The 26,452-nt window shown below is 36.0% G+C and overlaps 1 protein-coding gene and 1 long non-coding RNA gene across 4 annotated transcripts; one reads left to right on the forward strand and one right to left on the reverse strand.

Moving 5' to 3' along the window:
* Nucleotides 1–75: 75 nt before the first annotated feature.
* Nucleotides 76–25,127, reverse strand: LOC116917438 (hrp65 protein). Of its 3 annotated transcripts, XM_045169883.1 has the most exons (9): nt 24,967–25,127; nt 24,429–24,764; nt 24,142–24,363; nt 23,912–24,082; nt 23,613–23,852; nt 23,361–23,547; nt 22,990–23,294; nt 14,645–14,777; nt 12,485–12,821 (listed from the first exon to the last, which is right to left on the reverse strand). In XM_045169883.1, the coding sequence occupies exons 2-8, from the start codon at nt 24,759–24,761 to the stop codon at nt 14,688–14,690; spliced, it is 1,548 nt and encodes a 515-aa protein (XP_045025818.1). In that variant the 5' UTR covers nt 24,762–24,764; nt 24,967–25,127; the 3' UTR covers nt 12,485–12,821; nt 14,645–14,687. The 3 variants fall into 3 exon arrangements, with proteins under 3 accessions (XP_045025819.1, XP_045025818.1, XP_032778799.1); XM_045169884.1 differs by lacking the exons at nt 12,485–12,821; nt 14,645–14,777 and adding an exon at nt 76–357; XM_032922908.2 differs by lacking the exons at nt 12,485–12,821; nt 14,645–14,777 and adding an exon at nt 18,941–22,329.
* On the forward strand, nt 4,191–4,964 carry LOC123470140. Its single transcript, XR_006643651.1, has 4 exons — nt 4,191–4,278; nt 4,366–4,527; nt 4,603–4,799; nt 4,856–4,964. It is a non-coding gene; the product is annotated as an uncharacterized LOC123470140 (long non-coding RNA).
* Nucleotides 25,128–26,452: the final 1,325 nt, after the last annotated feature.

Genomic DNA, 26,452 nt, shown 5'->3' on the forward strand with positions numbered 1-26,452 from the left:
GTTTTGTTCAATTTACATATGTTGCTTCCCTAAAGAAAACGCAAATCTTATTTTGCTGCGAGAATAAGTAGAAAGTTTTATTACAAAATAATATATTCTTCGCTGACATACTGTAAAAAATTCAGTCAGTTTTCAAGAATAGTAGTTAGCTGACAAGAGTCATGGCGTCATAAATCAGCTCCATTTTCTTCTATACCTTTGATTCAGTAAGTATTTTGTTTATAATCACCTTTTGGTGTAAGCTCACAATGAAAATCCATCCCAATCCAGTTGTTCAGGCTCCACCAGGAATTTCTGCTTTCTTTGACAAAATGAGCATCGTTTACACATTCATGTGTTTTATGCCCAATTCATCATCTGAAATTTAAAAAAATTAGAAAAGTTCACAATGGGAAGAAAGTGCTCTCTTTGGTAAAGAATTATTTAGGCTTTCCAGTTGCATTGTGGCTACATTATGTCTGATTTGTTAGAATACTTCCCAATCACTTTTGATTATCCAATGGGGTGAAGGTGTATAGACACTATTCTTTTACCCTCCCTCTTCTCATTTTCTATCATTATAGTGTTTTAGACAGATTTTTTTTTCAAAAGTACATTACCTCCATAGATTGTGGGAAATGCAGAAGGATAAAATTGCTCAAAATATCATTCATCGTATCAGGAGAAATAAAAATACCAGACATTTCCAATCCTTTGAGTGGTAGTTGAATGTTTAAATTCCAAATAAATAAAACAAAAGTCAAATACTTTAAGAGAAACATTTAGTTTTTTAACTAAACTGTTGCCGTTTTGCCCTTACAATTTTATACGAAAATTAAGAAAGGCTACTTCTCCTGGCATAGCTTATAATTCTTATATTACGTTAGGCCTAAAATACTGCATATTTACTTAGGCAGATCAGTAAGACTGCAAATGGAGTGATTATCTGAATCCGGGCCAGTCTGTATGGACCTTGTTTTATTGTTTGTTTTTTTAATTCAAGTTGATTACAGATTTGACAAATTACAATGAGGAAAATGAATGTCTTTTGAGTTAAGATGAAGGCAAAAGAAGCGAGTGCTGAAAAACGAAGTTGGAGTAGAAAAATACTAAATTATTCTAAGAAATTTAAATTTGACATCCCACATTATGTTTTTCAATCACGCTTTTCTAGATACGGTCAATGACAAATCGGTTAAGGGTAAGTACTAGGCTCCTTAAATATTTTCCAAAAGAAATTTTTCCAGCAACGTTTTCAATTCAATTTGTTTACAATGCTCATTTTCAGATAACTACGTCATATTTACTAGCATTCTACTCAACAACAATTATTGATAAAAACATACAAGTAAATATAAAAAATATCTCGTTCTTTTCTTAACGATCGACGAAAGTTTCCAGGCAGGCATGCGTCAATATTTTCCATCCCGACTAACCGTCCTCGCAAGACATTGCCCGTCGCTGTAAGAACCCATAAAAAAGCTCTAAAACAATGGGTGTTCGGACATATAAGGGCGAGTAATGTATATGTATTGTTTAAGCATCGCCCCACTATTTTCCGGTATTAGGGTCGGGTTTCGGGACTGACCCCTATCTGTCACTTATTTAATATATCATGATGTCGACTTGTTTCATTCTTGGAGGTGTGAACAGAACAGACCAAAAGGACTCTTGCTCACTCTTTCACCAAAAATAAATAGCTTAGGAGAATATAATCTTTCCTTTTTGCAACAACGGCGTATTTTACGACCCCTATTTTTAGAGATGAAGTCCCCAATCCCAAAGCGTGGCTTTTAGGATAATATCGATTACTAGTCCGGTTGGAAACAAACAGTTCTAATTTGAAGGGACTGTAAATTTGACATCCTTTGGACGTAAATGTGGGACTGAATTTGAAATGGAAAGCTATGTCTAGGAATTCGATAAAAGGATATAGTGTGGATATCCCACTAATCCATTTTTGGAACGAAAAATAAACTGACACTATAATGACTCTAACAGGGATGTCCTAGGAATGAAGAATTCTTATGAGTTTGGGATAAGACTGTTTTCGTCTTCTATATATCTAAGTGGGACCAATCAAAGGAGGTATTGCTCAGCTCGTCCCAGGGATCCCAACGATCCAACGGATGAAGACTTTTACGTCCATGGGACGTCCAATTCAGGACAAAGTGACGTTCAGGGATATCCCCATATATTGTGAGGATCCGCCACCCAAATCAAATTCAAACGGTGTACGTGCTTCTTTTATTTCCCTTATCTCTCAGTCCAGACTTGCCGTGATTGAAATAAATTTATTATCACGGTCAAACTCAAACTAAAAAAATTAGCGATCGATTAACTCGTTTTGAGATGAGTTTGATCGCAATCAAACTTAAAAATTCTGATCGAACTCAACTTAAATTTGGGACTCAACGCTTCTTATTTCACGCCATCTACTGATAATATATAGAACTATATTCCCATAATTCTACTCCTAAATTCGGCTTAATAATTATACTGTCATAAGTTTTTCAAACTGTTCGTAGTACTTTCTGTGGTATTTTGTCTTTTTACATTTCAGTTTTACTCTTTGACAGGGAATTGAATTAGATTAACGATCACAATTTCCGAGCTATCTGTTCAGGGCGATTTTTAAAATGAGAATAGTGATCCCTAATTCCAACGTGTCACATGAAAATGCCAGGTAACAATTTGTAATATTACGATAAACTTGATTTTGTTCTTTCACATTTATATTTGTACTTCTATAGCATGAATGCAACCACTGTAAAGAAGCTAGTAATTTCTGAAATATTTTTTTTATTTGTTGGGAATGTCACTGGCAAACATGCCAGTCTGTATCGGTGTCTGTTTTCTGGCTACGTTCAAAAGAAAAAAAGGATGGCACTGACAAACTGCTTGTTGTTTCTCATTGTTCTTGACATAATGCGAAAAGGCATTTTTGGTAATATTTTTGGTTGCAATCATAATGCATGTAATATATGATAACTATTTCAGTGTTTCCCTTATTTTCAGAAACATGATCCAACTCAAGAACTTGGCCACGTGAAACTTTGGGATGATGCTTCAAGCATGTAACGTCTGAGAGTAATTACACAGTTACTCTCTCGACTTCTTTGTCAGCAAATAAAGGTATAATAATTATCCAAGAAAACCTTGACAGTTGGGTGGTGGTAAGTTACAACATTACTCGATGTATGTTTTTCTGATTCTGAATTGTTGTATGATTTTTTTCAGAATTACCTCATTGTAGACGTGTCGTCTATAAACACTGTTGAAAAGCCGGGTTTCAAGCAACTGGTGTCTAGTCTCGCACCAAATTTAGTTTTACGTGGACGCACATTCTTCACCAAAAAAATAGAGTTGGAATTCACTGAACGAAGACAACAGTTGATTGATGTGTTAAGCAACTGTACAGACGCAGCAACGACGATTGAGGCATTGACGCAGAAGATCATATATCGGTGAGACTATCCATTGGTTTGTAGACGATCCTTAAAGCGAAGAAGTGCCTGTCTTCGCATCCGCCGGATAAAAGGTCAACATACTTATGATGTCCTGACAACTATAATAGAAAACCTCCATAAGGAGTACTCAGTTATAGACAAAATGCGTGGAGCCACAACCGATAACGGTTCGAACTTCGTAAAGGCGTTCCATGAGAGTAGTGAGGCATCAAATGTGCCAAAATATGAAGATGACGATTTCGAACAAAGTGATGAAGAAGAAGAATTGTTATATTTCGAAATTGGAGACCTAATCGACGGTCGAATCAGGGAAGACCATCTGTCAAGCAATGTAAATCCCACTCTGCCGCTACATCGCAGATGTGCCTGCCACATTTTAAGGTTAATTGCAAAGGCTGACATATTGAAGATTCCTGATCCAACCTTTCAAGAATTAAGTCAAGTTTTGTTAATTCTGACATTATATCATAATGCACCACATTAGACAACTGTTCATCTTAAAAAACGAGATAAGATGGAAATCTGAATACTCCGCCATACGGTGCATTGTCTGGCTCTTGAAGAAGAAGAATAGATGCATGAAGAAATTTTTTCATGAGCTTAGTTTAACTTTGTTTATCCCTAACCAGGAACAATACTTAAAGGAGTATACCAAAGTAATGTGATATTTTACCGAAGCATTAGATGAATGGCAAGGGGGAAAAGAATATTGGTTCGGGTTATCTCCTTCCCACAATTTCTCTTTAAAAAAAAATCAGCTGCAAGACGATGCATCAATCACACACTGCCAGTCACTAATAACTGGAATTCTTGATGCGATCCATTGTAGGTAACTTAATTTTAATCTCTTGTTACTCCAGTTAGAGTACCACATAGTTCAATGGATAACTAATAATGATTTTGTAAATATGTACAGATTTGAACATATGTTTGCTGACAACGAGCTTCATTTGGCAACACTTACCGATCCTTTCTTTAAATTGTCCTGGTTGGATAATGAAGATGAAATTAGACGCGCCAAAAACTTACTAAAGGGAGAATACGTTCGCTTTCAATGAATATCCAATGAGACCAAATCGTATGCTATTATATCAGTTGCATATTTAAAATTTTGAAGAAAGTAAATTTCATAATATTTATTTGGAAAATTCAGATGAGTTCAGTGACGGAACATGTTCGTCAATTTCAGATCCTAGCCCGGAAAAGAAACCAAAATGTACTAAGGATTTCTTTGCATCAATTACAAAAAAATACTAAGACCAAAGTTATTGATGAAGTGGAGACTTTTTAGAAGTTATGTGGGAATTTCGACGATCTAAGGAATTATCCAACGATTATGAAGATGTATAAGTATGTGACAACACGTTACTGTGTGTAACAACATTGTAATCTCATTATTTTTTTAGGCGATATAACGTGACTTTGTCATCTTCGGCCGCAGTCGAGAGGCTGTTTAGTCAAGGGGGATTAATATTTACCCCAAACGACTATAGTTGACAGCAGTGTTTCGGATTTTTTTTAAATCAAATCCAATCCAATCAAATCCAAATCCTCCCGGATTTTTAAAAGATTTGGATTTGCCTTATTTTTCAATGGCTTGGATTTGGATCGGATTTGATCCCCACAAAAAAAAACCCGGATTTTTTCAAATCAAATCCAAATCCTTTATAAAGATCTGTTTCGGATTTTTTCCAATTTAGAATTTTTTTCCTGTACCACCCAGCCACTGTTTAGTATTTACCTTTCTTGTCGTCTGCAGACTCTGCACTTGATCCTCTGTAAGACCAGACATTTACTCTTTACCGTTTTATTAGATTGAAAAATTTCGTGATTTCCTCAGCGAAATATGAAACTTATGAGTCCTGTGACTCCTGTCAAACACAAATGATGAATTGTGGCTAACTCTTTTTTTTTGCTCTTTTCACCATTGTCAGTCAGAATACTCAGAAATAAAAAGATTTAATCCAACTAGAGAAATCTAAAGGAACCTGTTATTATAGTTTTAAAAAAATATGGATTTTGTAAGAAATCAAAAGTCGAACAGACTTTTTAGCAAAACTTCTATTAAAAAGTAAACTAATCCAATTAAGTCTTGGATTTTTATTTGATATTAAATTAGGGATTAAAGTAAAAAAATTTAAAGGAAATTTTAAAAATTTTTACCTTGACACAGAAATATGTAGAAGAACTTGTATGTAACTATGTGTTACATGTTGCAATCATAAAATTAACAATTGATTGTGAATTGGATTGGATTTGGATTGGATTTGGATCGGATTTGGATCGGATTTTCTCTAATTTAAAATGATTTGGATTTGGAGTTGGATTTGGATTTGATTTGGATTTGACGGATTTCAAAACACACGCAATGATTTGGATTTGAGTCAAATCCGGCAAATTTAGAAAATCCGAAACACTGGTTGACAGACAAACATTTTGAAATGTTGTTTTTCTTAAAAATGAACAACAATATGTTAAATAAATGGTAAATAAAAAATTAAAGGTGATTCAAGAACCAAAGTTTTATGTCTCATTGTCTCTTCATTTATCAACGATTTTAAGGTCTAGAAATTTCGGCATGTTTATTTTATTACCCGCTAGATGACGTATTTTTAATAAACGTAAAAATTGATCGCAAATATGAGATTGAGCGAACTCAAAATTATTGTAAGTAGAGTTGATCGTGCGATCAACTCATTCCATGATGAGTTTGAGTTCACTAAAAAAATTGATCAAACCGCAAGTTTGTCTCAGTCATTACCCTGTTTTGACCCTAAGTTTCTTGCCCCGAATGACCCCTTTTCTAATTTTTTTACCTTAACGGTAAACCCAGCTGTCTTCCGCCCGACTTTTTATTTTGAAACCGTCTAACCTCATTGGACCTTAAATTCTGTTCTCTGTCTTGCCGTATAAAAAGTGGGACCACCTCCACTTGAAGGAGAGTCAGGAGTGAGGCATCACAGCAAGAAAGAGAAAGGAACAAAAAATCGTCGTGAATTTCGACCACCTCGGTGACTGCGACGACCAGCCCGGGTTGAAACATCTGGACCAAGTGCAGCCTTTACACTCGATCTTATACTAGGCCCTTCAAATGGAATGAGATCAACCTATCTTTGTACATAAAACTACCCGGGTAGAGGGAAACATTCAACTGTGAGTTCTCCCTAAATAAATAAATAACAAAAAATACGCGGCGCTAGGCGACGACCAACGCGCCTCACACGCTGTACACCAAGCCGAAAAAATCACAGAATCTAATCGGCCGTGGCCAAAATTACGAAACGAAGCAGTCTACGCTGCACAAAAGTGCCATTGCTCTTCGTGCAAAGGAGGCGAGTGCTTGTCTTCCCAGCCGCCTAACTATCCATCTCCAAGGCCGCACGGAAACTCGACAAAGCCGACATTGGAAGATCAATATTGCCAATGAAACCTATCCAATTTATTTCACAACTATCTAAGTCCCACCAGCTCTTACAGAATTTTTTCACCTAAAGCTAGTTCCCTTAGATTTTGACATCCCTGATATTTATATAGACTGTGGCAAAAAGTCAACCAACCTCGCTTCTATCCTTCCCCTACCTCCATTTCAAACTAAACAGAACATCCTAATGATAAACAATTCAATTTTTTTTTACTTAGAACAGCCGACGTTTTATTGAAGCTATTACATCGTTTCTTCCTTTATTGATATTTCTGTTTGCGAAGCGGTGTTCTAGGTTTAAGCACACCTGGTACAGAGGCAATTCTATTTGTACCGAGCCCAGGGCTCGAGGTGGTACGAATTTCTTTCAACGGAACACGCCACACCGAGCTCCGCGATCATAGACGTCCGCGTGACTTCTCCTTTTTCGAATTATTTGTTTTGTTCCTGTAAATCTGTTTTGAAGAGACCGTCTAGGTTTAAACATTTTTCATTCAGATTTGTTTAATCAAGCTCCACGCTTGAAGGTGCACATATTTTCTTCGACGGTACAAGCCACACCGAGCTCCACGCTCTCAGACGTACGCGTCACTACTCGTTTGTAGATGAATTAGTTTTCTTCACCGTATTTCGTTCCAAGTAAAAAATTATCATTTTATCTGAGTCGATTGTCCTGCGGCGGTCGCTTTATGAACTTGATCCATTGTAACGAAGACCAACGCAATAATGTTCATCAAATACTTCTGTTTAAGTTGTCATCTCCCTTCAACTGGATGATGTACTGTTTTGAGAAAAGAGATTGTGAGATACAATCTATTTGGACATTGGGGAGCCATGTCAGGATCAACCGACTAAATCAAATTTAAATGATCAAATTGAACATGCTTTTTTTATTTCCCTTATCTCTCAGCTATTACCCCGTTTTGACCCTAAGGTTGTTGCCCCGAATGCCCCCCTTCTAATTTTATTATCTCAACGGTAAACCTAGCTATCCTCCGCCTAACTTTTTATTTCGAACACGTCTGACCTCATTTGACCTTAAATTCTGCTCTCTGTCTTACCGTATAAAAAGACGGACAGCCTCCACTTGAAGGAAAGTCAGGAGTCAGGCGTCAGGCAGAGGTGTCGTGTCTAATTAAAGAGCAGGTTTTATGCGGGGACATTACAACCATGACAGTGGTGGGTATAGGATCAGCCATTTATGTTATATCACCAGACTTATTGAAACACACACTTACTTTCCGGAGCAATGGCATGGTCTTATAGTACTTGCCAACGGAACAACATTAGCAAACAATTTTTCAGATCGAATACACCCACTTAAATGTTAGTTACATCGGGTGAACTACCGCTTGAGGAATCACATGACCAATAATCCAACTCCTAAAATATCATAAGATTATAGTTATTACCATATGCATGATTCCAGCTTTGGCAGTGATTCCAGTTTCTACGACGCTTTGTGCTGAACCAACTGCCATGCCCTTGTTCATCCCCTGTAAAAAAATTATTGACTACAAAAACACTATCCGTAGGACATGCTATGCTTTTGGATAACATCCAGTCGATTCCAGTCACGAATTTCTCCTCTGTTCCAGTTTTGTTAGACGAAGGATCGACGCTAAGAACTATACATCCATGTAGAGACGGAGTGGTTCCGTGTAACTTCGATGAAACAACTACTGAAAACATCCCACAGAACGATAGCAAATTGGCAACACCCAGGAAAAAAACTACTTGACTACTTTGCGGCAAATGACAAACCCATCGGATATTTTTCAACGGTGGAATATCAAACAAATATGAAGGAAGGAGAAGCACTAATTTGTCAAAGACCACATTCCAGCACATGAAAAGCTCGCAAGATTATCCAAAATCTATCGGAATACATGTTCGATACGGGCCTCATGGAACCTTATTATAGTCCTTAAATGCCACCAGCAGTTCTGATTAAGAAAAAGATGGTTTGTAGAAATTCTGTGTTTTCTACTGCGACCTCAACGAAGTGATCATCAGAGACGTGTACCGGTTATCACGACTTATTGGCATTCTAAGCAAATTGGAACGATCAGAATACTTTCCATAACCGACTTACAATCTGGATATCACCAGATATTTTTACGTAAAAAATATAAAGAAAAAACATCAATTAGCACGTCAGATAGATTGTATCAATTTAAAGTGCTACCGCATGGGTTAATCAATGGTCCCAGTTCATTCCAACGAGCAATGGACGGGATCTTAGGATGATTACAATGGACGTCATATCTCGTCTATTTAGACGTTGTTGTGGCTTGTGCACCAAATTTCGAAAGTCACGTGCAATGGTTCCACCTGGTGCTGTTTTGCTTGACCCAATCCGGTCTCAAACTAACGGTAATGAAATGCCAGCTCGCCAGCTCGCAATGACTGCATTAAAAGTGCTATACACGAGGCATCTAAACAAAGGATAGCACTAAACCCAGAAAATCTGTATGCTGTGGCGGATTCCGAGGAATGCAAAACGGGCGTACACACAGTTTGGAGGAATGCAGCTACTTTTTTGCGGGGGGGGATAGAAATGGGGTGTGTTGCTACTGAATGAGACTTTGAAGATTTGTAAATCAAGACATTCAACATGCGCCCTAACCTTTTCAGGAGTGAGTCTTTTGAAAAGAAGTTTACTAAATTTGGGTGGCAATGCACGAAAATTGTTATTTTGAGTCATTACCCAAGCAGATCTTCTGGAACTCAAAAATAAGATCAATGCTATTGAAATCCAGAATTAAGCGGTGGTTCATGTGTTGGACAAACACGCATCCATTGTACACGAAACTTTACAACTAACGCGATCGAATCTAGTTTTACTTCGGGAACTACAACGCTAATCCGTTACTTTAAAGGAGAAAGTGGACGTTCTCGAAATAGGATTGGTTTCACCGCTTTTAAAGCTTGATTGCGTTATTAGTTTTTAGAGCAAATTTAGCTAACGGATGCAATGAAATAAATATTTAATGATATATATTTTATTTAAAATTTATAATAAAATATTTATATGTTTTATGATTGTTTTATTATTAAACAATTACACTATTTTCAGGACCGAAATAATTTTGTAAACAGTTGTGTCATCCAACCTTAGAACGCGGATCTCCCGCGTCGCCGACGGAAACCTATCCCATAAACAACACACAACACAGTGGTTTAACTAACAATTTACTAGCAAATAGCTAGCATACCGATGGAAAGAATTTTGTGTTTCTATTTGCTACCCGATTAACTGACCCGATAATGATAATAACGAGTAGAGGAGAGTGGGGCTAGTTGGCAGGAGGGCAAGTTTGCAATTCTTAATTTAGACGAATTGTGTGAAAGAGGTTTTATTGAAATAATTCATAGTCAAAGATGTTTATCGTGCGCACATTTGTGCAAAGTTTTATGAATTTATCCCAAATAGTTTAGGAAATAGAAAATAACGAAATTTTTGTGCGTCAAATCCACAATAGTTGCGTGCTTGGTATTCATCAATTTTATCTTTTCTTGGTATGCATATAATTTTTTAAAAAATATTAGTTTTATAGAAAATTGTGTCCTCTATCGAACTGTAACAATGGATTTGTTTTAATCAATTACAAAGGAGTAATAAAAATTTTTATTTTAATAAACCCCGGGTTGGGGAAAGTTGATACATTGCAACATGGGGCATGTCGGCATAGGCATTATACATGCATATGTATAGTACATGGCCTGTCAAAATGTCAGGGAATTGTTAGTCGAATTTTTGCTAGATATGACTTATGGTGAACAGTGGTATGCATTAAAGGCCAAAATTTGGCAAATTTTAAGTGTTTCTCTTTATACGATGTTCACCTGTGAAATGTTTGCCTGAATTATGTATATTATTTTTTATTTTTTGCATTTAAGGCTATTAATCCTTATGTAAGTTATCACAACTTATTTCTGAGTTTCCCACTCTAAAATAACTATAGGATTTTTGTTTATTGTAATGTTATTCTAGTTTGTTTACAACATCAACATTTCACTGAAATCCGTATTTAAAATACATGGGGCCAACTTACCCCACTACCACTGCCAACTTACCCCGTTAGTGGGGCATGTAGGCAAATTTTTTTTAGCTTTTTGAACGTTGATTTCGATAAGAATTCTTCAACGTAGATCAAATTAAAAGATAGCACGAGAAAGCTGGTTATCTGAGCTTTCTTTTACAATTTTTTAGGTGTCAAAATATGAAAAATTAAAGAAACCAGAGAAGAAATTTAAAAAATTGTACCAACTAGCCCCACCCTCCCTAATGGAAAGACTCTGTTTTGTATTGCAGAAATTTTTCTTGTTAGCCTAGGGGTAAAGGAGTCTAGTGATAATATAGTCTACACTTTTTTAAAGACATTTAATCCCTGGGGCAAAAAGAAAGGGTTTCTGGACTTATATTACCCATTACCCTTAATGATGATTTTGCGCCAAACCCGCCCGACCTCTCTTCAAAAAAGTAAACAATTAATATTTTCTACCCACAGATGGCTTTTTCAAAATAAATCAGTGTACTTCTTTTTCTGCCGGATACTATACAACTTAAAAATATTTTATAATTCATCGATCCTTCTATCATCATACACGCAATTGTTTTTAAGATTTTTTTTGCAATTGTTCTGATATTCTGCAATTGAAGATGTTCCTAGAACCACCTGTGCAAGTAGAAAAGCTAACCAAAAAGCAACGAGCAACGGTACACATGGAGTATGTTAAATTAATCTACCGGACTATTTAGCTGTTTGACCAGATCTTGATACCTTTGTTATCGGACCGTGAAATGCTTAATTGCCGCCAATTTGACAAACAGCTTGGCAAATTTTATACAGGGTACTCCAAGAGGGAGAATAAGAAGTCGTGTGACATTGCCCTATTCACTAAGCAGCATGTCCTGAAAACTGGATATTCCCAGCGAGTCTGGAGGGAAGCACCACAGCTACCGCAGTATCGATCCAAATGTCAAATCTTTCAAAATTTCCACCAAATATCACGGAATAAAAAGTAGAAATGGTCATTTAACTCTCCGCACTAAAACTTATACATCTAAATCACATTAGCAATCTTTTACATCAACAAGAAAATATGAAAACGAAAAAATTATATTAAAATCTATAAAAATCTCATATTTAAAAACGATTGCTACAAAAAAATTCTATATACAGAAGGTGCCAAAATTATCCGAACACCACGGGTTTCCGAACCATTTTAGCATGGGTTCTTATGGCGGCGAGTGGCTTGTGCAGTTTGGGAAAATATGTCCAAAAAATGTCTGTAAGGCTATGAAATTTCATTTTTAGCTAGGAAATGAATAAGGTACCTGACACAATTTTTTTTCAAATTTTTCGGACTTACGGCCACTCGTAGTTATCAGTGCACAATTATCACTACACCAACTCTTCCCATGTGCTTTCTTATTTAAGAAATGTGATTTCTTGTTTAAGAAATGTGCTTTCTTATTCAAGAAAGCACAGGGGGAAAGTGGTGCACAAATGTGCACAAATAGGATGGAACTTCCGTTGCTGTGCAGTTCATGTAAAAATTAACTTTTATTTCCTTATATTGTTTAGCTGGGATTCATTTTTGGCTCTTTTTTTTGCTTGAAAATCTATATTTTATTAACAGTAGCGTTTGGAATAATGAATAATTGTCTTTTTCATGGGGAGACTAGAAATGGAAACGGAAGGTTACGAATTTTTTTGTTCCGCTGATCGTTTCAAAGCATTAATTTTCACTGATTTTCAAGGTTTTAACTGTCGTGAAAATTGACATTTAGAAGGTTTCTCTACTGGTGAATGTGTCAAACCATTCCTGAAGAATCTGTTTCAATCTAGTGATCTTCCAATGGGTTTGCACCATTTGCACGAAGACGCCAAAACGAAACATCAAAGGCGTTGTCCTTTTGGTCTGGTACCCTTATGATACTACTGAGCAGTGTTCTGCCGAATAAGGAAAAAATTTATTTGAATATGAATACGAATAAAATGAAAATTGAATCGAATAAAGAATAAGAATAAAGAATAAAAATAAAAAATGAAGAATAAAGAATAAAGAATAAAAATAAAATATATTTTTATTCGTATTTCGAATAAATTTTCGAATAAATTTTCGAATAAAATAAATTCTAATGATTTTCTTAATTTAAGGATGATGTTTCGATTTTTGAATCATAAAATTAAAAACAATTAATAGTAAATAATTAAGCAAGTGATTTGAAGCAATCAGCCAATTACACTTCCAGTCAAATGACTCCAAATTTCTGAACAGCTCACACCTGTCTTACACTCACACGAGTCACACCTATTCAAAATTCAAGTAGCCCTATTGTATTAGCATTCAATTATAAAAATAAATGGCATTATTTGATAATTTTATTACCGAAATGCCTAATTCCAGTTGCAAGATTTGATACACTTTAATACGTAAACGTAACAGCTTAGTTTTATACTTTAAGTTCTTCCAATTGGCAACTCAGCCAATGGCAGAGGACGTTGCTCAAAATTCTTCTCGTGGTTGCAGACGAATTTTAAGTGTCTAAGTCATAGCAAAAAGAAGTTGGAACTTGTACGCAAAGTGACTCAAAATTGCTGTGATTGTACTTTTGTTTACATAGTTGTTTTTAAAATGAGTCAAATATTAATTTAATTTATTATTAATTTAGTTTAAAATGAGTAAAATATCGGCAATAAGTGCTGAAAAATAAAAATTTTGTAAAAGGGGAATTAATTCTGCATTAATTTTTGTGTGATAAAACCTGTGATGAATTCTATAGAAGGTCGATCGAACCTAAAAGTCACCATTAATTTGTCAGCAGAAAAATAACTTAGAATATCTTTCCTTGTACGATAAAATGGAATAAGACGACGCTTTTTGGCTCGGCGATTTTCGGCTCGCAATTCATTATCACTCCCCGTAGATAAATCGTCAAAATTATCAGTTAAATTACCCATATCCTCTAAGAATTCATCAATGACGTCATTACAATAATCGGCCATTGTGTAAACAAACGCAACGCCACTGCCTATTCTCACCGCTACTTATAGAACTTAAGCCCGTAAGTCAGTTTCAAGGCACCTAAAAGGTACCTTGAGATTTGAGAGACTTAACTTAGTTTTAATGCTCGACTTTTGAGTTTTCAAGTCCAAGTTTCTTACTTGAATTGAAATTTTTTGGTTCGGAATTCAACTTCGGGTAAAGTCTGAAAATTTTTTCAAGTCAAGTAGGAAAAACGCCTAAGTCAAGTCCAAGTCAAGTCTAAGTCGGCGTTCGGAATACGACCCCAGAAGTAGTATCACTAATTCAAGAGTGTGCTAGTAGCAGACAATTATTGGCCTCATGACATTTTCAATGGCTAAACGGAAAAAATAACTCCAAACAAAAGAGCAACGGCTAGCGGAAACAAAGATTTTTAAAGTTAGAGGAACTTTATTTTTTATTCGATTTTTCCATTTAAATTTTGGATAATCGAATAAAAAATAAAAATAAAATACAGGTAAAAAATATTCGAGAATAAAGAATAAGAATAAATCGAATAAAAATTTATTCGAAATAAAGAATAAGATTTTATTCGTATTCTTATTCAGAATACGTTTTTTATTCGAAAGAGCTTTATTCGGCAGAACACTGCTACTGAGAGACCGAAAAAATCACGTTGCATTATTACTCCGCATAATTTGTGTTATAAATAGTGGAAAAGAAAAATTGCGCTGGAGTCAGAAGATCAAGCGTAAGGCTTAGTTAACATATTTACCTTTATGTTTACTTGCCAGCTATACAAACGAATTCAGTTAGATTCACAATAGCAATAAGATTATAGGGAACAATGCACATAGCACTTGCATGGCTTCTGAAAATCGGTGGTCTATAGGCGGAAAAGAGTAATCCTAAAATCAAAAGACCACATGGAAAATCGGTTTATTATTCTAGGTTGTTAACTAAGCTGCGGGGTTCTTCGATCTTAGACGTCGCATTCGCTTGTCAATTATATTTTGTATGATAAGAAATTAAATTAACTAAGGTCAACTACATAGTCATTTGGAGTTTAATAGGGATACATTGATTTTGAACTCGCGCAATTCTGGGGGCACCGGAAAACGCCCCGGTTACTTAGTAGCGCTTAGTAGTATGTTTGGAAGCGTGTATAGACCTGCCTTCTTATGGTGCGTTTTATCGTCAACTTTTTATTAGCTCAACCCGAACCTAAATTGAGCTCAATCAGTATTTTTTCGTTAACCAATTCGTCACAGTTGAGCTCGATTTCCGCTTTATGGTTAACAAAAAGTTCAACCAAAGTTGTGCTCGACCAAATTTTCGAGCTCAACCACAAAAGTTCAACCACAGTCCAAACTGTGGTTGAACTAAATTCAAGTTGGTTGACCCTCCCACTTTATAATAATTCTTATTTTATTTAATCTGGCAACCTTTTTTTTGTTCAAGCCATCACAGCAGACGGCTTTCTTTAGATAGGGACGTGGCACGTGGGTCGTGGTACACGTTTGTAATTTTTTTCCTATCACAATGAATACAAAGTGTGAAGGTGTTTTAAGGCCAAGAGGTAAAATATTAAATAAAATAATAAATATATATAAAATAAAAAATATATAAAAAAATATTTTAAACTTGGTAATAATTCCTACATTATTACCATTCCAGAAATTTGAGATTAGAGATAAGTAAATAACTACTGAATAGACATTGAAGAAATTGAGTTATCTGCATTTTGTTGCTACAAATTTTTCATGTGGACGTTTTACGTCTGCTACTCCACACTAATCAATATATTAAAACATTTTAGCAAATTTCAATAAACTACGTAATACTATTATAAATATTTTTGAAAAATTTACAGACACCGTTATTTCCTAAAACAACTTTTTTTTTTTATTTCTATCAAATTTACAATTAAGCATTTCTGAAAGGGATGGGAAAGGAGGAGGAGCTTTCCATATGTTGAGATCAATTTTCGTTTTATGGTTAACTGCGTAGTTTAACCTAAAAGTTCTACTCAAACAACGTAAAACCCGTTTTATGGTCAACCAAAAAGTTGAGCAGCTCAACTACAGGTTGACGATAAAACGCACCTATTGTGGCCACTTTTTCTGTAAATCTAACGTTAAAGTTTTTGCATATGTGTAGCCGCTATTAACTCCGCTATTTTGACCAGCAAGATTTCAACAGAAATTTTTTTAAATTTGCTATTAGCACGTTTAATGGAAATTATAATTCTTCGACAGATTTAAAATGTCGAAATCGTGAGTTGAGTTGTATTCCGTCGATGGAGAAATTTAGCTAGTGATTATCACTATATCCTTTCAAGAAAACAAAAATAATCTTTTTGTCATCATGATCTGGCAGTAAATACAGGTTTAACGCGAGGGTTTGTCAATTCAAAAAAATATTCATACACCCCAATATTTTTAAGCAAAAAATACAAAAAATACAAAAAAATATGATAAAATATGATAAAATATTAAAATATATTAAAAAATTGAAAAATCGGCAATAGTTATACTTAATATATCGAAATGCTCATACGGGCGCAGTTATGATCCTAACGGAAATAGGTAAAATAGAAGAAGCCTACCAAAAATAAGATTTACACTGAAAAATTTGTTTTTTTTACAAAATTTTGATATGGACCGAACATATGCCTTCCAACTGTAACAGGTAATAGATGGCGCAGGTCAACAATAACATTACATCAAAGTTTATCTGGTATTCAAAAATCAAATTTCGAAAAAATTGTCGGCTCGGGTGGGTCGGTTTGGGTTGTTGGATAAACCAGTGCGCCCCGCAATAATTTTTATTGACGAACCGTCAATGACGGTTTAGGAGGCCAAAATTTTAATTTTCGAAATTTTTATTCATTATTCTTTTTTTTTGTTCTTTTTGTTTTATTTTTTTATTTGTGAAACGACTAACATTTTCTGTTATCCCACTATTAAATTTTATCGAAATCGGTAACTATAGTACTAAGGCAATTAGGATATGGGGTAGAGATTCTACGGTACTGAAGTTCAAGTCCCGGTGCTGATTTGCTTTTCTTTTACAGTTAATTAAATTTTAGGCTTCATTTGCTGAAGAAAATGTTCATTTTTAATTATTTAATGGTAAATAGAGTTGTTTTTGTAAGAAAGCATGAAAAACATGTAAAAAAAAGATCTAAAAAAGTTTCACAAAATTTAGCAAATCTGGAAAATATGAAAAAATGTGAAAAAATGTGAAAAAATATGAAAAAATATGAAAAAATATGAAAAAATACGAAAATATTTGAAAAAATGTAAAAAAATATCGAAAATACAAAAATATGAAAAAAAGGAAAAATATGAAAAAATACGTAAGCGTTCATTTTTTAATTCGTACACCCAAATGACGAGTCGACAACCCCCCGGTTGAACGTTCTAGTTTAAGAGCAGAAGCGTTTTACTTTATTGAATTAAAATTTTCGATTAATAGGCTACAAGATTGTATGCCCGTCATTGCCTCCAGTGATCGGGTTGCCGAATCATTTAAAATTTTGATTCGAATCAAATGCCGTCAAAATCACGTTGTCGACAGAATTAAAAATCAAAAATCTAATTCCATTTAACCCAATTCATTCTACAACCAAAATTCAAAAATCCGAATCAAAATCAAAATCAAACACAAATTCTAATTTCACTCCGCCCCAACCCGTTGAACGAAGAGGTTCCCCGATCGGCTTTTTTCGGGGCGGGGCGGTTCGTTTACCCCGATTAGAGCCAATCTGAGCCCATTCTTACTAAACAATAATTTTCTTTTTTCAAAAATCAATTTTGTAAAAAAAAAATGAGAAATCAAGATCAAAAATCATTATTTTTCAAAAACTAATTCAAATTAAAAATCAAAAATAATGGAAAATTGATTCAAATCATGATTTAAATCAAAATATGCTATAAATCAAAATTGATTCGGCTGATCACTGCATAAAAGTATACGATCTAACTTCGCCATTCCGTAAGCGTTTATATTTCTATAGCATTATGGAAAAATTGATATAGTGTAATGTTTAGGGAAGTATTAAAATAATTGTTTCTGTCGTTCAGCGGACAGCTATAATAATAGGCTGTTTGAACTTCCGCCTCTGTTAAATTTTTTAAGTTTAACCAACAAAGACGACATCGACGACACAAAATTTAAAGACAAACTCCAGCCAACTTTCCGGCTAGTCACTGATTCATAGGTAGAAAATATATAAAAAAAAAAAAGAGAAAAATAAAAAAATAAAAAAAAATCGAATTCTAAGATCTTCAACATTTTCAAATAACTAATCTCGGATATATCACAACCAAATTTTAAAAATTCTTCGTGTGTTGTGAAAATTGTTTTTCTTTAATAGGCTGATAATGCGAAAGTCTTGGCAAATGCAAAAAAACCAACACGTTTTTTAAGTTCCTTTGCTGATGATTAGATGACACAGCAAGATTACACTATTTGCATAATTCGACGTGTTGATAAAATCTGAAGGTAGTGCACACAATTCTGGAACAGGGCGTACAGAAAAGATTTTTGAAACGGCTTCCACTTATTTTGGCTTCCATCATGAAGACCAACATTAATTATAACACCAAAATTCACTAAATGACGCATCTCATACGCACCACAACTAAATTGTTGTGCTAGACTATACAAAAGAACTTTGCCTCGTGAGCAGGCTTCAAAATCTTTCCTGTCCAGGAGTTGGAAAAATGTGCACAGAGCACAATTACGTAGTACATTTCCACAAAATCTATTCTAGAACTGAGAAAGGCAATCGATGTCTCATATATTGATAGTGAAATGATGGTTCTGCTTAATCCAGGTTTTTCCAGTCAACAATCGGATAAAGTTTGCTGAGATGTCAGATTGTGCCCGCTCCTGTCACAGTGAGCCAATGGTCTAACAGAAAAACGTTCTCTAGTAATCAGACGGAAAATAATGTTAGTCAATATAATTTTTCTATACTTACCCGCGGATTGGCAATCGATTCCAACATCGTAGGGGAAAGTTAGGGCATTGAAACAATTAACAATATTGTGTTCTCCCGGAATTAAAATATGACCAAATTTGGCCAAAACGTACAGTTTGGTAGCTAGTGATTTTAGCTACTAAACTACACACGGTTTCTGTATTGTATAAAACTGATTCGAAGTACATTGTGAAAAGAAGAACTACGTTCCATGTTTCTTCCCATTATGATGAGGCCATTGTACTAAAAATTGAAAGCACGCTTTTCCCACAAAAACTTTATGCCTCGTGATCATCAGTAATATTGGAGATTTTTTTAATGAAATTAAAAATTCGTCGTCATGTAAAAATGGTAATTTGTCTTAACTATTATTTCAAATATCGAGCTCTTATTTTACGTGTCCAGAGGTTATGAGATTAAACGGGATTACACGTCAATCAGAATTTCTAGAAAATATTCCACGTCGACAACAGTTTGGCCTTCCTAACACCGTAACACGCCAGTGGCAATGACGCTATAATATTTCCCAGACGACAATATTTCATCTTTTTTAATCTTGTGAATATAAAAGGTCAATGTAATGGGATAACCTGATACTGTCACCAACCTTGCTAACACTACTTCAAAAATTATTTATGACGTGAAATTGGTAGCATATTATGGTTAGACCACCCGATTTATAGGCTACGACTGTTGTGAGAAATTTTGCCTCAAATAAAGACCACTTGTTTTCCTAGTTCACCATTATCTAGTTGGTGTCTACTGTCAGGATACAAATGAATGCTTTAAGCTACTTTTACGTATCTTTCAATTAATTTAACATCGAGTGAGGCAAACTGGCTATCAGTTAAGCGTACTATTACCATACTATAATTAGTTGAAGAATTTCGTATTTTATGAAGATTTATTATTACTATTATTATTTTATTAAATCTGAATGTTTACGTAGTACAAAGAAAATTACTCGTTTAACCTAAAAACACCGTAATTTCTTTCCCACGGTTAAACATAAGCCGTTTTTCAAGTTTCCTAAAGGATTTCATAATCATTTTGAATTTTGGCTAGAATACTGACATTAAGCCAAAACTGTAGATCACGTACACTTAGGGCTCGAGTTGCCATTCCACCAATACTTACTATTCATTCCGACCGATTCCGACTTACATTTCGCTTTGTTACGTTAATTGCACGAACCACAGAAAATTAGCAGAATAAACTCTAAATTATTTTACTCTCTATCAATGTTCTTTAAATGCACGTACAGAATTATTCGTAGTCCTCTACCTTATCAAAACACGCCAACTTACACGATTCGTGCAGATTCCACGCAATAAGGTCGTCGTAGTGGTTACTGTTTCACAGGTTAATAGATTCCATGTCAGATATTGTCTGAAAATTCAATGTTTAAAAAGTTCCACAGACAAACAACAAGCTTTGAAACATTTCTGCTAAATCAAAACAGCGGCAAAAACTGCAGGAGGAATATGCATTTTTTAAATCCTGCTGCATGGACCTGATCCAAGCATTTTCCTCAAATCAGTTCAAATAGAAAATCCAGCAAGAAAAACATATTCCTTTTTTAATTGTTCGTTAAGCAAAATCGAGTTGCGTTCTGTACGTACAGGAAATTTTGTACTGGAGAACCCAGGTGCAGCTCTTTTTTCTACATCATAGGTAAAACAAAGCAAAAAAAAAACTCCAGCCTTCTGAAAGAAGCCAGTTTCGTTCCTGAGAATGAATGATAATGTTCACCATACAACGCCTTATTTGAGAAACAAATACTGTCTTATGGCTTGCAAGAAACTTTAGCGTTCAACATAAGTAATGGCAATCATCTGGGGTCGGCAACTGTTGCAAAAATCAGTCAGTTTTGAAAATGCCAATCTCTCAAGAATTCAGAATCTTAAATTAGACTTTTTTTGTTGAAAAGATGACATTTTTACATGTCTCAAATGACCAGATTTCTATTTTTTTTTTTTATGGCGTTGAATAAGTAAAACATTTTTTCACTAGCACACATCAAGTGCTTTGATTAGCACTGAAGTGTCTTTCCATCCAATGCCAACAAATGGATATAGCTACCCCCAACACAAAATTCAGGGGTGTGAAGTAAACAGAAAAATGCCCAAAGACTGACAAGCGGGAGTGAAATAAAGGGAAGAAAAAAAAAACGGAGACCGATAAACAGGTTAGAAGTAATTAAAAAACCTCAAATGACATTCCAATAGGATACAGTTCATCTGCAAGCTGATGTGCAACTGACGTCATTTGAGGAAGACATGAGCATTCAGTGCTTTTCTTCACTGTGAAGCTTTAAATCCTATGGTGTGATCAAGGTAACCTACGTATAAAATCAAAGGGTGGCGTTATCTGGTCGAAGCCAAAGTACGAGCAGGACAAAAAGATTTTTAAAAGCAGCTTAGCCACTTGCAAACACATTTTTTTTAGAAGGGCTTCTGATATTTGCTAAAAAGAACAATTTCTGCGCATAGACATTAGTCATACACAAATGTCTAATACATGAAGCCATGGGGTTGGCAACCGTTACAAGATGTTGGAAATATCAATCATAAGAGGTTTAATCTCGTACGCTTGATGAAATCACCATAGGTGAGGAAAAATTTTAAGTGTCGTAATTTTCGTCTTTGAGTTGTCAATCCCCCGTATAACACCTTTATGCCATTGGCGTAAAAATTTGTTTGTAAAAAGATTTTTTTTTTTTTTTTTTTTATATTTTTGAAAGAAGAAGCACACAAGAAAGATGATCTTCGACAGGTCATCGATTTTGTGTGTAGTACACATTTTACCAACAAAACCAATCAAAGTCATGTTTTAAAAATTAGTTTGGATTGGTTGGGATGGCAGATATAAGTGAGGACAATTAAGAAATCAAAACACCAAGAGTCGAACGACTTACAAAAAAGGCAATAATCAAACAAAAAAAAGGAAAAAAAAAAACAGAAAAAAAAGGAGGGAAAACGAGAAAGAGAGAGAGGGAGAGAAAAAAAGAAAAGAAAAAGACAATAGCTTGTCTCAGATTTAACCTGAGAAACGGAACTAATTCAAGCAGAGATTTAATGTCGTAAAAAAATAAAGAAAAAGGAACACAATGATTTTTAAAAATGTTTGTTTTCGTGGTTTTTTTTCTTGTCTTTTTTTTTTTTTTTTTTTTTTAAGATTTGCACGAGATTTGTTTTGATGCCTTTCAAGAATAGGCTGAAAGTAAGTCAGGAGAGTATAGTATAACCAATCTCTCAGAAACGGCGACGTTTTACCAGAAAATCCTCACGATCGCGTTCGTTGGGTCGGCCCCACCTCGGAGCAGAAACTCCGTGAGGTGGCCCGCGGGGTGGCATGTTTCCCATGTTGTTGTTGGGACCATCCATACGACCCCCAATGGGCATGTTGTTAAACATCGGTGGCGGCTCCAAAGGCCGCTGTTCAAAGGAGTTGTGGAACGGCTTATTTTCCTTAATTAGATAACAACATAGGGACGTCCCGATAAGTCTTATGATAAAAAATTGTGAGCCACACAGCTGTGTTCTCCACCCCCTCCCAATAAGAATCAAAGATTATGAGTGGTAATAAAAAATATATATATATGACAACGATGAGTCATCGAAAAAACAAAAGGAAGACTTCTAAGGATACCAAGATGTTTCGTCAAAATAATGGCTGTTCTTTCACCGAATGTGATTCCCTACACTGACAACCATAATAAACCGATGCGCATAATACCCTTGACCCCATGGGATACTGGGTAGAATTTCAATTTCAAGACAAATCTTCAGAAGAAAATTCTCGAAGTTTCAATGATTCATGTTGGCCATTACCTTTCCTATTTCAAACAAGTAGTAGTGCTCTCTCTATCTAGGTAAACCCTACTGTCCTAAATTAGAACTTTGGTCTAGATTGCAATAGAGGCCTACAAAACAACGGAAGTCTTATCAAAAGGGTTTTCAATAAACCCTAACCTTCGTTGGTTCATTCCCTATTCCACAATTTCATCAAATGAACCTTGACCCACACAGAAAACAGAAACGATCTTTGAGGCTGATCGGAAGTATTACATTAAAACAGGATTGCAAGCGGCCTGTTGGCTTGGTAAAAATTGAAAAGTATTGACATACCATTTGCAGATCCATGAGATTATGAGGTCCATTACCACCCATCATTGGCCGATCAAATGTGGGAGGTTGGAGAGGTCGACGAAAATCTGGAGGAGTTCCATCTGTGTTTTGCTCTTGCATGAACATGTTGTTTTCTTGTTGACGCCGACGCATTTCGTCTTCCTGCTGGCGCAATCGATGCTGCATTTCATCCTGTTGTCGACGAAGAGTTTCCTCCTCTCGTAACCTGGATTCTTCGTGTTGGCGTTCTTTCAATTCCCAGTCACGTTTTTGTCTCTCGCGATCCTGCTCACGTAGTCTGAGTTCTACGAATAATTTGATAGCGTTGTGAGTTGTCATGTTATCGATAAAAGAAAGTAACCATTGTTTACGTTCACGAAGCAGTTCGGTTTCATGTTCATATCGAGCATATTCCATCTGGGACACCAACTTATCTTCTTCGATTTTCAATTCCCGCTCAACAGCATCCATTTTTTGCTTATACAGTTCCAACAATTGCTTCCAGCGTTGACCGTAAGTAAACTGGAAGCTATTAGGTTCAGCAAACCTTGGCCCCGTCTATAATTGTCAATAAATCTTTGTGTTAAAAACTAAAATTGAAAAGAATACATTATTTGAAGTACTTCGCGTTCTTTAGTAAACTCCGGAGTTTTTTTAGCAAATGCGCGTTCTGAAAATCCATCTTCATCGTCTAATTGTTCCATTGGTTCTACTACAACGGGACGTAATGACGAAGTTAGGAAAAAACAGCCATCGGTGCAACGCCGAATTGCAGCCTGGGCTCCTGGTTTGCGCACAAATTCAACAACACCTTCGTTCGTTGATTGTCCACGCTCATTAGCAACCACTATAGCTCTTTCAATCTGTAATTGAAAAATGTAAAAATTGATGACATACACTAAAATGGAAAGCACATAATTACATCTCCGAATATGGAAAAGGCTTTTTCCAATAATTCATTTGTTACGAAGGGAGACAAATTTTTCACACGAATAGCGGCGCTATGTGGAGCAGAGCGAACGCGCAACGTACGACCTTTCAAAACTTTCCCATCCAATTCTCGTTTTGCCTTTTCTGAATTGGAACGGTAATCCTGTGAATTTTTTAGATTATTTCAAACCACCGTGTAATGAACAAAAAATATGCACTTGCCAGCCTGACAAAAGCAAATCCCTTTTCCTTATTGAGGAAGACTTCTGCAATTTCTCCATATGCAGAAAAGTGTTCCTTTAAATCCTGCTCCACTATATCATTTCCAAGGTTTCCAACATACAGACGGCTGCGGCCTGAAAATTTAGTTTCTGTAAAGGATCTGATTGGTAGATCAGCAGTAGAATTGGACAGTGACGCAAGTTTCTCTAGTAATTGGCGATCCTTTCAATTTTGAAAACAGTGTTCATGTGTTAACTTAAAGATTGGAACTTTTAAATTTAACTAACCTCTGACAGTTTTTGATGCCCATTACCATGTGAATTATCTTCCCATTTTTTCTCACCATGGCTTTGACCAACTTGATTTGTATTACGCTGAAACCGGCCAACGTTGTTACCATTTTTCCCATTTCCTTGATTGTTTCTCCCTGATTGTCCCCCTCTTCCTATGCCACCCCTACCACTTCCACGTTTTCCTCTTCCACTATTATTTCCCACAGAGGCAGCAGTACCATTGACAGAATTTTGGGGTGTAGATATGGAAGGCGTAGAGACAGCATTTGAAACAGGAGAACTCTCCTTAGTTAGTTTTTCCGAACTCGCCGTTTCTAGTTTCTGCATGTTCTAAATACGCAAAAGAAAAAAGAAAAAGATGCTTCAGTTACAATGGTTCAGTCTACAAATTATTCTTGAATCTTAAGAAGGGAAACAGCAGATAGTGACACTTCTACCAAACCCTGCGACTTATTAGAGCTGTATTTGGGGAAACGTTTATAACACGCAACATCCACTTGTGATTCTTAATCAATAAATTTATAAATCTCACATTTGACTTGAGAAACCCAGAATTTGTTGCTTTTAATATTCCTTCAAACACACGAACGACAAAACGCAGTCAACACATCAAGAAATGGCGACGAATGCTTGCAACGTTGTCTAATCCACAATAGCTGGAATTTAGCTATCGGATCGCCGGTCGGCGATAGGGCTCGGCCCCGCGACGATCGGGTACGATTTTGGCCGAACCGCGCGGTTCCTTTTTTTAAAAAGGCCAAACCGGTGCGGTTCGGTTTATCAATTTTTGGGAACCGATCGCACCGCGGTTTCCGCGGTTTTACCGCGGTTTGTTGAGTCACACCGCGGTTCTTACGGGTCACACCGCGGTTTTAGGAAAACAACAACACCGCGGTTTTAGGAAAAACAACAACACACCGCGGTTTTAGGAAAAACCGCGGTGTGACCCGTAAGAACCGCGGTGTGACCCGTAAGAACCGTGGTTTTAGACAGTTTACACAACAAGTTTTGCACAGTTTACACAACAGTATAAGTCGTAAATTATGTGAAAAACCAGTTGTATTTTTGCCCACATCATTACAACAATTTTCTTAATCATCATTCGTCAATGTTTTCAATATCGAATTCAGTCAGATTGTGGGAACGTGAATCAATTTCGTTGATCAAACCGGCTTTAGGCCTAAACCATGAGCGCAAGCAGATGAGGGCTTCAACAGTCTCGGAATTAAGGCTCATCCTAGCAATTGCAATACAATCTTTTCCAGTGTTGAACGCCCTCTCACTGCCTGCACTAGTGGCTGGAATGCTTAACATATCTCTAGCCATGTTTGATAATTTAGGCCATCTTTTAGACCTTTGGTCCCAGTAACTTAGTATATCGGTCGGATCACAGTTACTGGACTCGGTCTCCTCATTCACATACTGTTTCAATTCATCTGCTTTGATTCAGTAGTTTTTGTGGATATAATAGCAGCTATGAAAGAATGGTCCGTCTTGGATTTTGAACTTCCGTGTTTGGGTTTGGGATCACTATCAATCGTTGTTTCGCTGTCAGCTGGCAAACTATAGGATTTCAACATAAGATCAATACTAAAAAACGCGATTTACGCTCAACGCGATTTGATTGGTTGATTTGAAATTTCCGCCAAATTTTCAAAAAATTTCAAAATGGCGGCGGTTCGCACCGGTTTGACGAATTCCAAACCGAGAACCGCACCGAAGTAAAAAACGGCTTAACCGAACCGACGGTTTGGTGATTTTTGGCCGGCAAACCGCGGTTCGCCCCGATCGAAAACGATCGGGGCCGAGCCCTAGTCGGCGATAGGGATCGGCCCCAACCCTAATCGGGGCGCATTTTGCCAATCGGGTTTTCAAATTCGGTGGGTGGGGCGGGGCGTTCGGGGCTCGGGGTGAAAATTTTTGAACCCCTATCAGGGATCGGCCCTGATTGGCTGTAATTGGAAAAGCTTAAATCTATTGCCACGAAAGATGTCGTGGCAATAGACATTGATCGTCAT

Source organism: Daphnia magna, linkage group LG2 (genome assembly GCF_020631705.1).
Source record: "Daphnia magna isolate NIES linkage group LG2, ASM2063170v1.1, whole genome shotgun sequence".
Lineage (NCBI taxonomy): Eukaryota > Metazoa > Arthropoda > Branchiopoda > Diplostraca > Daphniidae > Daphnia > Daphnia magna.

What these genes read in the sequence shown, in the direction of transcription:
- LOC116917438 (XM_032922908.2), bottom strand. Translation starts at nt 24,761, where the DNA reads ATGCAGAAACTAGAAACGGCGAGTTCGGAAAAACTAACTAAGGAGAGT. An exon ending in GATTTGCTTTTGTCAGGCTG is followed by an intron (nt 24,083 to 24,141) that starts GCAAGTGCATAT and finishes AAAAATTCACAG; the next exon opens with GATTACCGTTCCAATTCAGA. An exon ending in CCTTTTCCATATTCGGAGAT is followed by an intron (nt 23,853 to 23,911) that starts GTAATTATGTGC and finishes TTTCAATTACAG; the next exon opens with ATTGAAAGAGCTATAGTGGT.